Source organism: Macrosteles quadrilineatus, unplaced genomic scaffold (genome assembly GCF_028750875.1).
Source record: "Macrosteles quadrilineatus isolate MER2022 unplaced genomic scaffold, UCM_ALF_1.0 Scaffold_8__2_contigs__length_117827958, whole genome shotgun sequence".
Lineage (NCBI taxonomy): Eukaryota > Metazoa > Arthropoda > Insecta > Hemiptera > Cicadellidae > Macrosteles > Macrosteles quadrilineatus.
Window position 1 is genome coordinate 56,380,963 of NW_026542601.1, and position 16,307 is coordinate 56,397,269.

Genomic DNA, 16,307 nt, shown 5'->3' on the forward strand with positions numbered 1-16,307 from the left:
GCGATCAATTATAGTGTACGGTTTAATAGGTTTGCTCTGTTGGTTTAGTTTATATGACTTTTCAAAATATGACTGCAAAATTGCCAAAAATGCATTGCCACTACAGAGTTTGTCCATTGCCAGTTGGAGGGTTAAGATGGGAGTTACAAGCAGAGAATAAATAATTGTAAAGTAGTTTAAAGAGTGGTTAATTTACCAAACAACCGTCAAGATTCAATTAATATTTTACTCCAATACAAAAAGATGAAGAAAACTATAAAAAACAAGAAAGATAGTTTTTATTGTATATACAAATTTTACAAATAAATTTACTACTAAACTAGATTAAACCTTTTCAAGAAAAAGGTTAGGGTAGAAGTGAAGGCCTTCTATGGTATCGTCTCTGCAGGCTTTGCCAGCTTTCTCAGTAGCCAGAAGTCTTTCTTTGGCCAAAACAACAGAGATTCCGAGTTCTTGAGCAAGTTGTTCAGCACTGATGGAGCCCAAGTCTCGGATCTGAGCAAAACATTAATTAAAAAAAATAAAACTTGCAATAAAATACACAGTAAGAAATACTACAGAGGTAAAATAATTTATATGGGGAATTGTGATTTTAAATACTCAATGAAAAAGTAGTCTTATGGAAAAGTTAAACCAAAAGAGAAACAGTCTATACTCTATAGTTAGGTAGGTATTATAAAATCATACCACATTCAAGACTTTAAACTTTCCACTCAATCTCTGGAAAATGATCAATAGATATTTGAGATGATATGGAGACAAAGCCAGAAAGACTGCATACTTTTGAAACTGTTGAAGCAATATTATGAGTACATCCAGACAATAGTAATATTGTAGACTTCCAGTGCTATTGTCGATAATGCCGCCTTAAGTTTACTAATCTAGAATAGTAGATATGTTCTACAAGACAAGATTCTATTTTGGTTGAGATTTTTTTTCGAGACAAGATTTAAACATTTTTAAAAAAAGGTTAAATTATTTTTTTTATTTTAAATTTAAAAATTAAAAAAAACTTTTCAAAGGCGTTTTCATTTAATTATTAATTTTTTACATGGAAGTGTTGCTTCAATTGTTTTATAAATTTTTTTTACATAGCAAATGATGAGAAGTTTTGTTAGTTTAGGCAGTGTGAGACATGTTTTACTAACTACAGTTGAACCTCGTTTGTACGAACCTCGATAAAACGAATTCCTCGATAAGACGAATTTTTTTAAATCCCCTTGACACTTTCATATAGGTCAATGCTAAAAACACCTCTATACAACGTAGTAATTAAGTTAAAAACCTCCATAAGACGAATTTGTTTGTGACATGGGCTAGGATTGATTAACCTCTATACAACGAATATTCTTAGCACAAAACCTCTACAAGACGAACGTGACCTCTATAAGACGAATTTATCATAATCTTAACCTCCATAGTACGTAGTTTTCAAAACAAACAGAAGCTTGTCTCAACATGAAACCCCCACCCATCCCTCCTCCTTCCTCAGTAATTGTTTGGAGAAACCTTGGAGCGAGGAGAAACCTCTATAAGAAGAATAACAGCACTATTAAACCTCGATAAAACGACCCTCTTTATTAAGAATACCTCTATAGTACGAATTTTTCCCGTACCCCTTGAAATTTGTCTTATAGAGGTTCAACTGTCCTGTAAACATAGACAAAATAAGTCACTCCAAAATCATTCTAAAAATAACACAAGACTTAAAAATTGTTACTGGATACTTAACTAGTAATACTGTTGTTTTAGACTTATCAATTTGATATTTTTCAAAGTTGAACTATATACAAAGTTGATATCTCCATGTTTCCTATGCCGAAGAGTTATTTTGAATAAGTCAGGACTTATTAATATCTTATACTGATGTTTTTATTAATGTTTTTAATAAAATATTTTAAATATTTTTGTCTATTATTATTATTTTTGTATTAACCAGCCTGTCATAAATCATTACCATAGATATTTAAAAATTTAAAAAAATCAGGTTAAAATGTGGAACGAGCATTTCCCATTATGTATGATAAGGGAAATCCCGTCTAGATCTTGTCTAGAAATTTTATGAGAAATAAAAAATCCCGCCTCGTCTCGTCTCGAACTAAAAATCTCATCCATCCCTACACTGTACCTGGTTGGAAACGTCTGCATACAACAAGTTAATGAAGCTATCTAACAAAAGGTCAGCAATAGATCGTATTCCCTTAAAAAAAACATTAACAATGTAAATGGCGTTAGTTTTTATTTACAATTTACATGCAAAATACAAAAGTAAAAACCAGTGTACAAGATTCAGTTTATAATACAAAACAAAATGCACTTATGGATTCATACAAATCATAAAGGACTCACTGACTGCTCGGTGGCCGCTACGACAGCCTCACTGTTTTGAGAGGACAGCTGCAACACCATGACTCCGCTGTCAAACTTGTGTAGCCGCAGTGGCAGTCCGAGCCCAGCCATGGTGTGACACGCGGTCAGTAGATCTTCTGGTGACAATAGCTCCAGACCTCGCGCTCTGTTGACCCGACAATACACGTCTGCCAGTGACATCATGCCTCCCACCTCCTGTACAGTGGTGTGGATTTATGTAGAATTTTTTTTAAATTTGAGCACTAAAAATTGGAAATAACAATCCATTTTATAACCCTTGGAACCATTTTAAAATATCAATTTACAACATCCCAAAAGTGCATACCTTATTTAACATTAAATGGCTTCTGGGTACTCCAAATACAAAAAAATACATTGGTCAATGACTATGGTGAAATGCACTACCCTATGGGAAAATTTGCTGTAAATATTTTGAAGTTGTCCAAGGTGTGTAAACTTACCTCAACAGGTTGTTTTAGAAAGTCTGCAAGCTGCTTGGCTAAACTCTTGTGGAACTGTGTCTCACTGCGGAAACTGTCCCTTGTAACTGGATCATCAATTCCAAGACTCAACAAATATGACTTGAATCTGACAGTCTCATCCTCGGTGATCCCACCCTGCTTCTCCTGGCAAAAATCTAATATTTTTAAAAGTACCCCTACACCCTTTTATCACTGCCAAAATTTAAAATACAATACAATACTTACTAAAAATAGTGGAGGATGCATGTTTGTTACATTTTTATGTAGATTCATAAAACAGTACCTCAACTAATATACGTTTTAATTAAATATTTGGAAATAAATTGATTGACCCACAAGGAGTTTGAGAATAAGTTAAAAAAAGAAACTATATTCAGGTGACAATGTTTAAAAATCAGAGAGAGGTAGAACACAACCTATAGTATTTGTCTTTACCAGGGCCTATAATACGACAGAACCCAGTCAACCAACCTTCTTCATAAAGCCTTTATGTCCAAAAATAATTTTAGAATTTTTATAAGAACAATTTCTTATATAAATAATAATGCTGAACTGTTTAGCAGCATTTTTTGGGTTTGTTTTAAGCAATTTCAATTTAAAAAAAACTTCTAAATTTGTATCAACCTGATTCTTTATACCTCCCTTATTTTTGTTAGGCCTACTTCTTTATCCCCAGATAAAATCCTTAGTTTCAAAGTTCTTCAATAATTAATATGGGTTTCTTTACACTTAACACAAAGAAAGACTGTCTCTAAGAGCATGAAAAAGAAAAGTATTAAAGGGGGAAATGAGATTATGGGTACCATAACCTTCTCTTTAAGAAATCAAGCATTTACCTTTCTAAATTATTACATGCAACTGCTTAAACGTAGACACTCCTTGAAAACAAATAGCAGGCCAACAAATAGCAAATAAGTGTTATCTTACCCTGATTTTATCAGAAATGTTTTTGGCTACATTCACCATGTCCTTTGCCATTGTCATCAGTTTGCTGAGGTCTTGAAATGCTGCAGAAATATTTTGGTCTGTTTGTTTGTGTTTTTCTTGTATACTCCTCTCGATACCCACAATTCCAGTTCGTGGTTTTATAACCTATAAACATACAAAATGAATACCTGGATGAATTAGGCCTACTGAAGTTTTCAACAATTCAGCTAAAGAGAATTACCTCCAAGCTTACAAGGGTTGTCTGTAAATTGATGTCTAAACTTTGCTTTTAGTTTAAATCTACCAACCGCTCTGTGTTTTGTACGTTTCCCACCACTATTCTAGTATAAGTACTTCACTATCAACAGATTGTTATATTAACAAAACCACGCTCTGCTACCATGTTGAAATTAAAGAAAATAACTACTGTTGATACAGGAAAGAATAATTGTATTTAGGCATTTTGCTATGTTCACATCTTACAAACTCATTTTATTTGTTTATATGACGAAGCTGCATTAATAATAATAGCACAGCTGAAAAAAAAACATAGAGGAAAATTATTGAAATGACAGATAATTACATATCTTAACAAGTCTTGTTGTAGTAGTTGTAATCAATAAGGGAAAATTGGGGTTTACCCTTGTCCAAGGTAGCCTTGGAGTAGTCTTTTGTCAGTTTGTCAATATCTCGCAAAGTTACAAATAAAAAAATGTTATCACTGCTTCATCCAGATTTGAAGGACCCTTGTTGCTGGCTCTGTCCTATACATGCGCACAACTTTCTGTGAACTACTTACAAGCACATTTCTTATATTAAAACACTTTTGTGCGGTGCCCGATTGCTCATCTTCTAAAACAGCGGTTTTTTCCACCTTCACATCCTAAAACATAGACTAGCATTGAGTATACACATACTAAAGTATACACTCAATGGGTGCTACTGTTACCTGAACAACGCTGTTGCAGAGTAGCATCAGCGGCTTGAACTACCTCGAGCATGTCGGTAAGTCAATTTCGTTGTTTTTTAATACTGTTTTTATTGTAGGTTATGAAATATAGTCTTTGTTGATGAAATAATTTGTTTGTTTGTTCGTAGTTCTATTGCTTTACAACGCATTTTGAATACTAAATGATTTAAAGGTTCACAGAGGCACTACCACGATCCAAGCATCAGCAACCCAAACTACGTCACCAAATCAGTAACAACTATTAGCATTATCTGTCTCCTCTTGTATTCTCAATGGCTACAACCCAATGGCCAAGACCCGTTTGCTACACATAGTTCAGGCTAGGCCCAGAGGGTTGCAGCATTTTCACTTAGATAAAATCCATTGATGATTGGTGGGATTTGTAAACGAGACCTTGGAGACCCAAGTCCCGTCCTTCACCACTAAGCCAGCTGGCTCTTTAAATACCAGTGAGACTAGCAAAAATACCACAAATTTTAGAACATCAAAAGAAAATTGTCAACCGGCACAATTATTAGCAACTTGTATGTAATTGTACTTTTTTAATTTATTGATTGCAACCAATGTCTACCAACCCCTGACTCTGCCAATCCCCAACCCTCACACTAACAGCTGAAGTTTTAAGAAGGAAAACACAAAACCCGCAAAGGACCTTAATGATATCAAATATATTTCTAATAATTTATAAGGTAAAGTGTTAAGGTTGTGTGCCACTGTTTTTAATAATAATATTATGATTATTAAAATTTTATACACATGGTTGTTTAATGGTTTCATTATAAATTGATGAAACTACAAAAAACTAAAAACTAAGTACTACTTGTTTCAAAAACACACAAATTGATATATTTATCATTTGTTTTTAGAGAACAATTTTGTCAAACCTCACAAACCACTAAAAGTTTTTACGTTTAAAATCACATCCCTAACTTACTACCCAAGTAGTATCCAAACTACTCTTGATATCCAGGAAAATTAAATTGAACTAGAGGACCAATGCTGCTCCGCAGCGTTAAAATAAATATAATATCCGAGAAAAAAATCAAATTTATGATTTTTGATTGAGTAATACAGTATCTTAAGCTTAACTGATTTAAACGATCAATAGCTCAAATTAAAGCCTATAATTGAATGGTTATTTCGAGATAAAAAAAAAAAAAATACGTAGCTTAAATGAAAGCCGGTATTTCACTGAAGGTTCTTAGACCAAAATATGTAGGATTATATAATTATAACTGGTGAAATACATTTTAATATAAAGTAAGAATTCAAAAATAAATCATATTATGTTTTTTGGTCGAGTAATACCTGATTTACTGTTTCACTTTGATGTCCCCAGAGGCCAAAAACACCATTCGTTCAAATTTATATACATATTTGTCCAATAAATTGGGAATTGGAAAAACAGTTAATGTGTTCATCAGATGTAATCAAGCAATGTGTTCCCCAATTTATTGAGTTGCACATTGTATATGGTTGTTAGGTTGTTATAATTATAATTGTATATTAAATTAAATTGTATGCTTATTTTACCAAGTTATTGTTATGTGTAGTGAAGTGTGAAGAACTTTTATTTTGATGAAGCAGCCAGTAAGGACCCTATCACGCACAGGTTATTGTGACCCATGTGATATTTTTATTTTTTAATGTATTGCTGCAAAATAATGTGTATAAATAAAGAATTTCTCTCTCTCTCTCTCTCTCTCTCTCTCTCTCTCTCTCTCTCTCTCTCCAATACTTATAATCAGCCCCACGCCCCCACATTATTTATTTTAAAAACTCTTTGATTTAATATGTTCATATTAATTTTACTAGCTGATGTTTAATTATTCATTGATACTGTTTATATCTCAGTGTTAAAAAATGTTTCTTTCTTAAAAAAATACAGTTTAACTTATTTTTCAATGTATTATTTCTTTTATTCTCATCTAAAATACAGTCCTTATTAATTATCACACATATTTTTTGGTCCTTCGAGCCGGATTATTTACTTGAACCTTTTATTTCAATTAACTAAATTTTCTAAATTCTTTGATGTTTTAAACTTGTCTACCTATGTCTAGGAAGAAAGAAGATCAGATTACTCAAGAGATAACTGTTTTAGAGTTTCAAATTAAGAGACACTTTTGCCAAGAAGATAAAAACTCTCCATTCAATCAGTGTTGACTTACTTAATGATCCAACACAGTGTACACTTGTACAAAGTTTTCAGCTTTGTCAATCGGGGAGCGTAGAGATGCTGCTCAATCAAAACGAGCCTGTTTCAATTGTCTCAGCATTGGGCATATTTTGGACAATTGTACTTCAACGTCTACTTACCGAAGCTGTGGTAAACAACACCATACACTTCTCCACGACGAGTCTCGTTCACATCAAAGAAAGTCAGATCAGGTATGTCATGAGTCACATTTTTACAAAAGCCAAACAAACACTTCCGAAGGTGACAAGCCAGTAACATCAGGATTTGGATCTCAAATACTTCAGTGTTACTTGGTACAGCAGCTATTCAAGTGAGTGATTCATTTGGTAAATATAGGACATTTCAAGCTCTTATTGATCCAGGATCTCAAGCTTAATTTATTAGTGAACGATGTGTTCAACAGCTTGGTCTTCAAAGACAAAAGTTTAATGCTCCAGTACAAGGACTATCTCAAACATCAGTTAAGGAAAAGGGGTGTGTCAATTTCACTATCAAACCTCGCTTCCAACATGGGCCCATCCTAAACACTAACGCTATTGTTCTCTCTCAAATTACATCTTCTTTACCTTCTACTTCTCTTGACCCTGAAATAAGAAAATACTTCCAACGCTTTGAACTCTCAGATCCACATTTTGATGTTCCTGGAGATATTGATGTTTTGCTCGGAGCTGATTTGTACCCAGACATTTTTGATGGTGGGCGGAGATCTACCCCTCGCGGTATGCTTACTCTCTACCACAGCATTTTTGGTTGGGTTCTAATTGGACCTACTAAAGTTCACCACCCAAGAAAATCCTTTCTTACTAAAGGACCATCAAACTATTATGAAAGAAAAGACAACTCCAGAGACAAGAAGATGCCAACCTACTCTGCTGGATCTAAAGGAATCAGCAATTTTTCAAGATCCTACAGAATCCAAACTAGACCAGAATTTCACGTTGCCAAGGATATGTCAAATAAGAAAAACCACTAAAGTTGTTTTTGGTAGGCGGTTATGTTCAGTACTTATAATCAGCCCCACATTATTTATTTTAAAACTATTTGATTTAATATGTTAATATTCATTTTACCAGCTGATGTTTAATTATTGATTGATACTGTTTGTATCTCAGTGTTAAAAAATGTTTCTTTCTTAAAATACAGTTTTCTTTTATTCTCATCTAAAATACAGTCCACTTATTAATTATCACACATAATTATATATATATATATATGTATATGTGTCCGTCCAGACGATAACTTGGGTAATTTTTGTCCGATTTTGATAAAATTTGGTTTGAAGGTGTAAGGTGCGATAAACTTGAATGAGTTCGCGAACCAGCATGATCGGACCATGGGAACGGGTTTTATGGGGTAAAAAGACTTTTTCTCATTTTTTACCCTTAAAACACAACATTTATAAATTTTTCTCCAGACCTTTTTAAAGAGCTTAAAAAAAATAATTTAGTATTTCAAGTGTTTTTGTACAGTGATTGGTTACAGAGAAAATTCAAAAAAATTTTAATTTAAAATTACCATGTTACAGTGGAACCTCGATAAGAAGACCCTCGATAACAAGTCACTCTCGATAACAAGTGTCATTTTGAAATCCCCTTGAATTTATTTTACCCCAAATCACATGTTATTGCAAACCTTAATAAGGAGTCAACCTTGATAACGAGTCTCATTTAATAATCCCCTTGAGAGTCTTGTTATCAAGGTTCTACTGTATTATTACCTATGGAGAATATTGTATAATGTAGTTGGCTTGTTTATGGATATATTTTGATCAAACTTGGCGGATTTATTTATTTCATACTAAGCTATTGATATTTTAATAAAAAACACACTTTATTAGTTTCCCTGTAGCAGCTAACCTAGGTACTTGTTAAACATAAATGTTAATTTAACCCTTCCCGGATGGGTGACGGATGTATCCGCCTAAGTCTTTGGCGATAAAGGACGGATAAAGGTGGCGGATATATCCGCTTATGGTTTTGATGATCCGGACAGGAAGCGGATATATCCGCCTTCTCTTCAGACAGACTGGCAGGTGCTTGAGCAGTAACCAGATGTTTCGCGGTACCAAGGCGCCACTCTCCTGCTCTCTCCATGGCTCTCTCCTGCACTCCCCCCTCTCCCCCGCGCACCCACCGCTTCTCCTACGCTCCCCCCTCGACGTTTTGTGCTCAACACTATGTTGTCATTATTTATTGTTAACATATTGTTCTTTATTTATTGCCTAACGTTGTCATGGACATATCTTCAAAGACGGGTGGCGGATATACCCGCTGCTTTTCTACTCTTCTGCGGACAGGTAGCGGATATATCCGCATGGTTAAAAATGAGTAAAAAATCATTTTGACAGTATGAAGTGTTCCATTGTGTTTATTTTATGTATACTTGTATAACAAAACACTTACTTACTTACTTACTCCCAGGGCCATTTATATCGGAGGTGATATTTGGCCGCACCAACAAATCTTCGCCAAGTTAACCGGTCTTTCGCATCATCCTCCGTTGCCCCAATTCTCTCCAAATCTTCTTGCACTTGCTTCCACCACCTCTGCTTAGGTCTTCCCCGGGGTCGTCTTCCTGTAGTGTTTCCCTTTAAAACTCTTCCCAGTCTACAATCTTCATCTCTTCTTAATATATGACCAGCCCATCTGATTCTTCGGCACTTGATTTCTCCAATTACATCTGTGCTATTATACAGTTGCCTTAATTCCCTATTGTGTCTTATTCTCCATTCTCCTAGCTTGAATATTGGTCCAAAAATCTTCCTTAAAATTTTATTTTCGAATACTATTAGTTTCTTTTCATCTCTTTTATTTAATTTCCAGGTTTCTGATCCATATAGGAGAACTGGGCAAATTATTGTTTTGTACAGTCTGATTTTTGTTTTCCGGGACAAAGATTTTGATGAAAGTAATTTATTGCAAGCATGAAAACATTTATTTGCTGAATTTATTCGGCTTTGGATTTCTAGTTCATCAGTATAACAAAACACAAATAAGGAAAATTAATTTTTAATTTTTCCTATAATTTTTTCCTGTTCTATCCCACGATTTCGCCCGTCTGGGAAGGGTTAATAGATTAATTGAAAATCAATCCAGGCAAATGGAAATTCGCTTAGTCGGCAGGTTTGCTGCAGCGGGGGTATTTTTGCATTTATGACAACAGCTAGTATTATTATTATTATTATTATTATTTCTTTGTCATGAGAGCCGAAGCCCCCTGACTGCGTACCCGGTACCTATCCTTGAGGACATACCCGGGCCCCATGATGTAGGCCGAAGCTTACGCATCAACCTTTAGCACATCATGGGCGGATGACTTAAGGTCATCAGGCTCGCCGGCTGCTGAAGCAGACCCTTCGGAAAGAGGGTTGCCCCTCAATCCTAACCAGGGATTCCGGCTGCTTGTTTAAGCGTCACTCCACCTGGGTTCCCCCAGGTACAAGCCCTAGAGGACCATAATGGAGCGCCCCGACGCATTTAGTGCAAGCAACACTCGGGACCTATCTAATCCCTGACAGGCAGAACCCGCCATCATAGCCAGAAGGAAGGGGACCGTCAGCACCTCCCATTTACACCACTACCCGATCGAGACCTTACCCAGTTGCTGGGAAACCAGAGATAACCAGAGCGATAGATCCCCAGATACCCCTGGCGGGCTCGGACCCAGCACCCGATCTACTTCGTTTGCCCGTCAGACCCAACATCACTGCCAGGCCATCAGGGTTTCCCAAAAGGAGGCAGGTATAGAAGTGGGACCCACCCGGATGAACCTATCCACCAGAGGTGGCGACACCCTTGACTCAATTGAGGTTCCAGGAAGAACCCCCCACACTCAAGATAACCATACCGTCCGTGCTCAGAGACAGGGATTGGTTTGCATAAGTGCCTACAAACCGTTACCCTCACACTGCAGAAAGTTACGTTGCCCTTGAGTGTCCCCGTGAGCTACGGGTACTTGCCCGTTTTCACCTCCAGGAAAGGCTACTTCCAAAGTCGAGGATTTGCCACACTGAATGCTGGTCGAACACAACAAGCAGGCCGAAGCCCAAAGAACCACAGACACAGGTAGGTTAGAGAATATGATGCACTTCCATCTCTCCTAGAGCTAAACACCCCTCCATCCTGGATAAAGGAATGTCACTGGGACCCAATGCCCAGTCGTCCATGTCTGTGGCCTACTTGAAAATGCCGTTACCAACACCGAGCACTTACCTCCCCTTTGGGGGCACAACAGCTAGTATGAACCAACAAGCAAGAAAAAGCTGTGGTACACAATGAGAACTTGAAGTTTTTCTATGGTTTAGGTGCCAGTGGTAGAACATTATGGCTGTGGTATATGTACTATACTGTAGCGGTTATAAATTCAAAGAACCAAATTTTCTTAAACCCTGACCTCTCCCATAACTGCAATAAACATTTTATACTTTTATATGTCAACCCCGTACAAAGGACGGGTACTCAGCTAGTTTAAAATAAGTGACCAATTAAATGACTTGCCCTGTTTTGTTGACCAGCTGCATTTGTTGGGACCACTGGACTCTTCTCCCACTGTCGCATTTCAATACTTTGTTGCAAAAGCCCAATAAAGTCATTTCGGAGCCCATCTTTGAAGGAAAGTTTAACATAATCATATAAACTCTTCAAGCATGGTCCAGAAGTTTTATCTGAAAAAATACACATTGCACCAAAGCAATAAAGTGATGAAACTCGCCAGAAATTGGTAACACAAGAAAATAATCACAATTCAAAGACAGCCAAGTCTGAGTGAAAGTTAGTGTGGGATGTGCTTTAAATTGGGTACGGTAGCTATATTACTAATATCGACTATTTCATAACGCAAAGGTTGTTAATATACGGTACTTTTGAGGGGATAATTTGTTCGAGTTTTCAGTTGTCCGAGTTTGTTAATAATTACAAAATATTAGAAAAATCAGTTGTCCGAGGTTTGATAAATAACTAATTATATTTAGATAAATCAACTGTCCGAGTTTTCATTTGTCCGAGTTTATTAAATTATTTTAAACTATATTAAAATATCAGTTGTCCGAGTTTTCATTTGTCCGAGGATGGTCTAAATAATAATAATATTTGGTTAAATCAACTGTCCAAGATTTCATTTGTCCGAGTAGCGTTAACATAAAAAATGTGACACCGCGCGCCGAGACTAGCGTCTTAGGCGCGTGGTCAGAAGCCGATGTAAACCTCTTCTGCGAAGAAGTGGGGCATTGTGCGAGAGCCCCTCACGTCAACTTAAGAAAAATTATATTATATCCTTTAGCAAATTTCCCTACAGGGAAGTAGCTATTACCGTAGGTGGCACGGTAAGACCTAGACCCGGGACCGATTTACTTTTTCATTTTGATGTCCCCTGAGGCCAAAAACACCATTCATTCAAATGTTTATATATGTATATATACAGGGTGGGGCAGAGTGGACTCCCTAGTTTCAATCAGTCGCTGAAGAGCGTGCGCGCGAGTTAGCGGAGTGGGAGAGGTTTCATGTGGTGGGGTGAAAGACGCCATTGTTAGTAGTCACCATGCCGTAAACTGGCGAGCATCGTGGTTTTGTATTCAAAACGTTCTTTAAAAATAAGGATAGTGTTGTGGCGACCCAGCGAGCATTTCGTAGACGGTTTGGTTTGAATTGTCATGATAGTGTTCCCGATGCTAAAACCATAAGGAAATGGATTACAAGTGTACGGGTGACCGAATCTGCAACTGAGGTTTACAAAGTTCGACCAAGGACCTTGGAAGCCCTTAAGGAAGCAATTGTTGATGTTATCACTGGAATAATGCCAGATATGCTGCGTAGAGTTTTTGGAAACTTCATTGAACGGCTGAATATGTGCATCGCTCGTCAAGGTCTTCACCTGGACGATATCATTTTTAAAACTTAATGAAAAATAAATGGCATTGTATTTAGATTTCAGAAATAAAAAGCGTTTGTATTAATCTTGTATGGTTTTTATACAGTTAACCGATCAAATCAGGGAGTCCACTCTGCCCCACCCTGTATATATTATATATATATATATATATATATATATATATATATATATATATATACAGGGTGACACAAAGGAACCGGACGTTTTTGAAATAAGTAGTACACAGTAGTTAAAAGGAATAAACTGGTTTTAATACTGTACATAGTGAGGTAAACATTTGCCATTTGTTACAAAACCGTCATTTTTTGAAAATGACGTCATGCATACGGCGGCCATGTACTTATCTACAAAAGTGTATTCTGGTCTGAAAATCCTCTGAAACTCGGGTCAGGAGGTTGAATGCCATTGATATCTTCTGTGATTGCAAACTTCAAATCCTCTAGAGTGCGTGGTTTTGGAGCATGAACACGCTCCTTAAGAAACCTCCAAAGGATATAATCACTAGTGGACAAGCCAGATGATCTTGGCGGCCACGGCATGTCACCAAAGCCAGAAATCACCTTGTTAGGAAACATTCATTCAATACTGCTCTCTCTCTGGCGATGTTTTTGTGTGTTCTCGAAGCTCTAACAAGGCCTGGTGGTTGCTTTCTTGTTATATTCCCAGTTGTTCGGAACCCTGAAACCCATCTTAATAGTGTATTTCGGCTTGGAACCGTTCCATGGCGTTCAATATCAAAATGTCGACTAAATTCCCGCTGGATTTGACGACGGATTCACAATTTCGGATTAAAGTATTGTATGCGAAAACGCGATGGTCTAGGGTCCACTGAGCCATTTCAACAAAAATGGCAAGCCTCACTGAAAGTAATGACATAACTTCAATCTTCCTACCACGTGCAACAACAATGGAACAGCTGTTTAAAAAACGTCCGGTTCCTTTGTGTCACCCTGTATATATATACGTCCGTGAATGTAGTAATAATTTAATAATCCGTGAGTAATTTTTGTCCGATTTTGGTGAAATTTGGTTTAAGGGTGTAAGGCGGAATAAACTTGAATGAGTTCGCGAACCAGCATGATCGGACCATGGGAACGGGGTTTTACAGGGGGTTTATGGGGTAAATATTGGGTTTTCTGATTTTTTACCCTCAATACACAAAATATTCCAATTTCTCTAGACTTTTTAAAATAAACGTTATCAGCAATCTGACACATAATTTATCCCATTAGCTTGTCAACAATCTTTATCATGGGTAAGCGATGAGAGTAACTATGATATTTAATAGGTTAAAAATCTAAAGTTTCATTAACTTTTGAACAGTAATTTTAACAGGAATGAAGGGATGCACTATTTTGTTTAGAATTATAAGGACCATAAGAGAAGAATTTAGAGCAGAATGGGTTTTTTCAAAAAATCAAATTTTACGTTATTAAATTGGTGTTTTGAGGAAAGTGTACGGACCGATTTTTGAGGATCGAGACATAATTGGGAACTTAGAGAATTATTTAAGGATCCGGATATTGTCGCTGAGGTACGGAGCAGAAGACTGAGATGGGCAGGGCATATTCTAAGAAAAGATGACAACTCCCTATCAAAGAACATCTTGAGGAATAACCCAGAAGGTGGAAGACCTCTTGGAAGACCGAAAATTAGATGGTTCGACCAAGTGGAGAAAGACCTGAGGAAGCTAGGGAGAAGGAAGGAAGATGCAAGAAGGAGAGACCTATGGAGGCAGTGTGTTGGGGAGGCCAAGTACCATCAAGGGTACCAGTGGCCACAGCAGTAAGTAAGTAAATTGGTGTTTTATGGGAAAATAACATAAGTTACAATAACTTACGCAGACCTATCCAATTGTCAGGAGCGGCTCCAGGAATATTTTCTTGGGTAGGCCTGACATATATCATGAAAGAGTTTGATTGGGGGACGAGAGGTTTGAAGACTTTCCTCGCAAAAAGGAAGGAATTTAAAAATTTACATGCAAAATAATAAGTTTGAATGCTTTCCCTTTATTTTCATATAATCAAATTTCTTTACTTATTTATATATTTTTTAAATCTACCAAAACTTAGGGTAGGCCTGGGCCTACCTGGCCTGCCCTCTGGAGCCGCCCCTGCCAATTGTCCATAACCACAATTAATTCGTTGTCAGGTTTTGGTACCGGTACTTTTTTGCTAGAACCGGGAGTAGCGAGAATAATTTTTGGATACCAAAACATCACTATTTACAACTTAGATATCGTTGATTTTGCACCTTTCTTACTATCATATTAAATTTAATTAATGTCTTTACTGTATAAGATTTGCGTTTTCTGTCTATGTTCCACATCTCATACGTTTATAATATGAATATTTTAACAGATTTTAGCAAACCGTCATGAATTGTTACGTATCAACCTTTAGGCCCTAGACATTGGGGAGTGGAAGTCTAAATTTAGTACGTTACAATTACGCCAATGACCTTGAGCTCTACTAGCAAGATGCCGTGGTATGGTGGCGTGTCGGGAAGAAGGGTAAAGGGTTTAATTATTGTTCATGCTTACTCATTCGCTCTTACCCACATACAAACTTTTTTCAAGCCTAAAATGAAGAATGAAGATCCAACTTCTATATTCGTTTGGAAAACGTCAGTCTCAGAGGCAAGCAGGCCCACTTTTATAAACGGGCAGACTGGGCATATGCCCAGGGTCGCCGATGGTTGGGGGGCGCCCCCAACCACCGCCTGCACTAGGAAAAATTGGTTTTGATCAGCCAGGATTTCAAAAATAAAATGGGTGATTTTAACTTGTAGTTAAGTGATTTTCCCTTACTGTAAAAGTAAATAAATACAATAAAATTGAAAATACTTCTTCAGATTATGCCTTTGTGTAGTCAGGGAAAGGCAGGCAGCAGTATGAACAGGACACACTCACTATTCACTATCAAAGGTAGGGCGGTATTCCTGTAGACTACAGCTGGTGACGTGCCCCTACTACTCTCCCTCCCACCAATCATCGCGACACCCACCCCTGCAACTAACCGCGCGGCGCCAGCAATCAGCAATTTATATCTAGGGGCGCCAAGTAGGTTGTGTTGTTGTGCTTGTGCCTTCTGCACAGTCGTCAAATCAACACAACCTAACCTGTGACAGTCATTAGTCAGTTTTGACATTCACACTGCAGTTAGTGAACCAGTAATAAATAAATAGAAGTGTTGATACAAGTAGGCCTATAAACAGTGAAAAAAAGCATAAAAACCCTAGTGGAAGTGGAGCCGAGAACCGCAAGCGGTTGGCTCAAAGAAAACAAACTCAAGAATCAGTTTTAAAGAAAGTGAAGTGTATTAGGCCTAACCGTAGTATTTTTAACTGATACTGAATTGAAAACTCTGGATATTGAGAACTCCCTCCTGAACAAAAATTGGTCAAAACATGCTAATGTATAAATAAAAAATACATATATATGCATAGGCCTATCGTTCAATACGTGTGCACA

General features: G+C 36.9%; 1 protein-coding gene across 1 annotated transcript in view; it reads right to left on the reverse strand.

The window, feature by feature from the left end:
- Positions 1-229: 229 nt before the first annotated feature.
- Positions 230-16,307, reverse strand: part of LOC129001192 (vacuolar protein-sorting-associated protein 36-like) — a 29,634-nt gene continuing 13,556 nt past the window's right edge. Inside the window, exons 3-7 of the mRNA XM_054428405.1 lie at positions 11,446-11,612; positions 3,780-3,944; positions 2,832-2,996; positions 2,350-2,565; positions 230-495 (exon numbers count right to left, since the gene is read on the reverse strand). Coding sequence (XP_054284380.1) covers positions 325-495; positions 2,350-2,565; positions 2,832-2,996; positions 3,780-3,944; positions 11,446-11,612 — 884 coding nt within the window. The 3' untranslated portion in view covers positions 230-324. The remainder of the gene's footprint in view (positions 496-2,349; positions 2,566-2,831; positions 2,997-3,779; positions 3,945-11,445; positions 11,613-16,307) is intronic.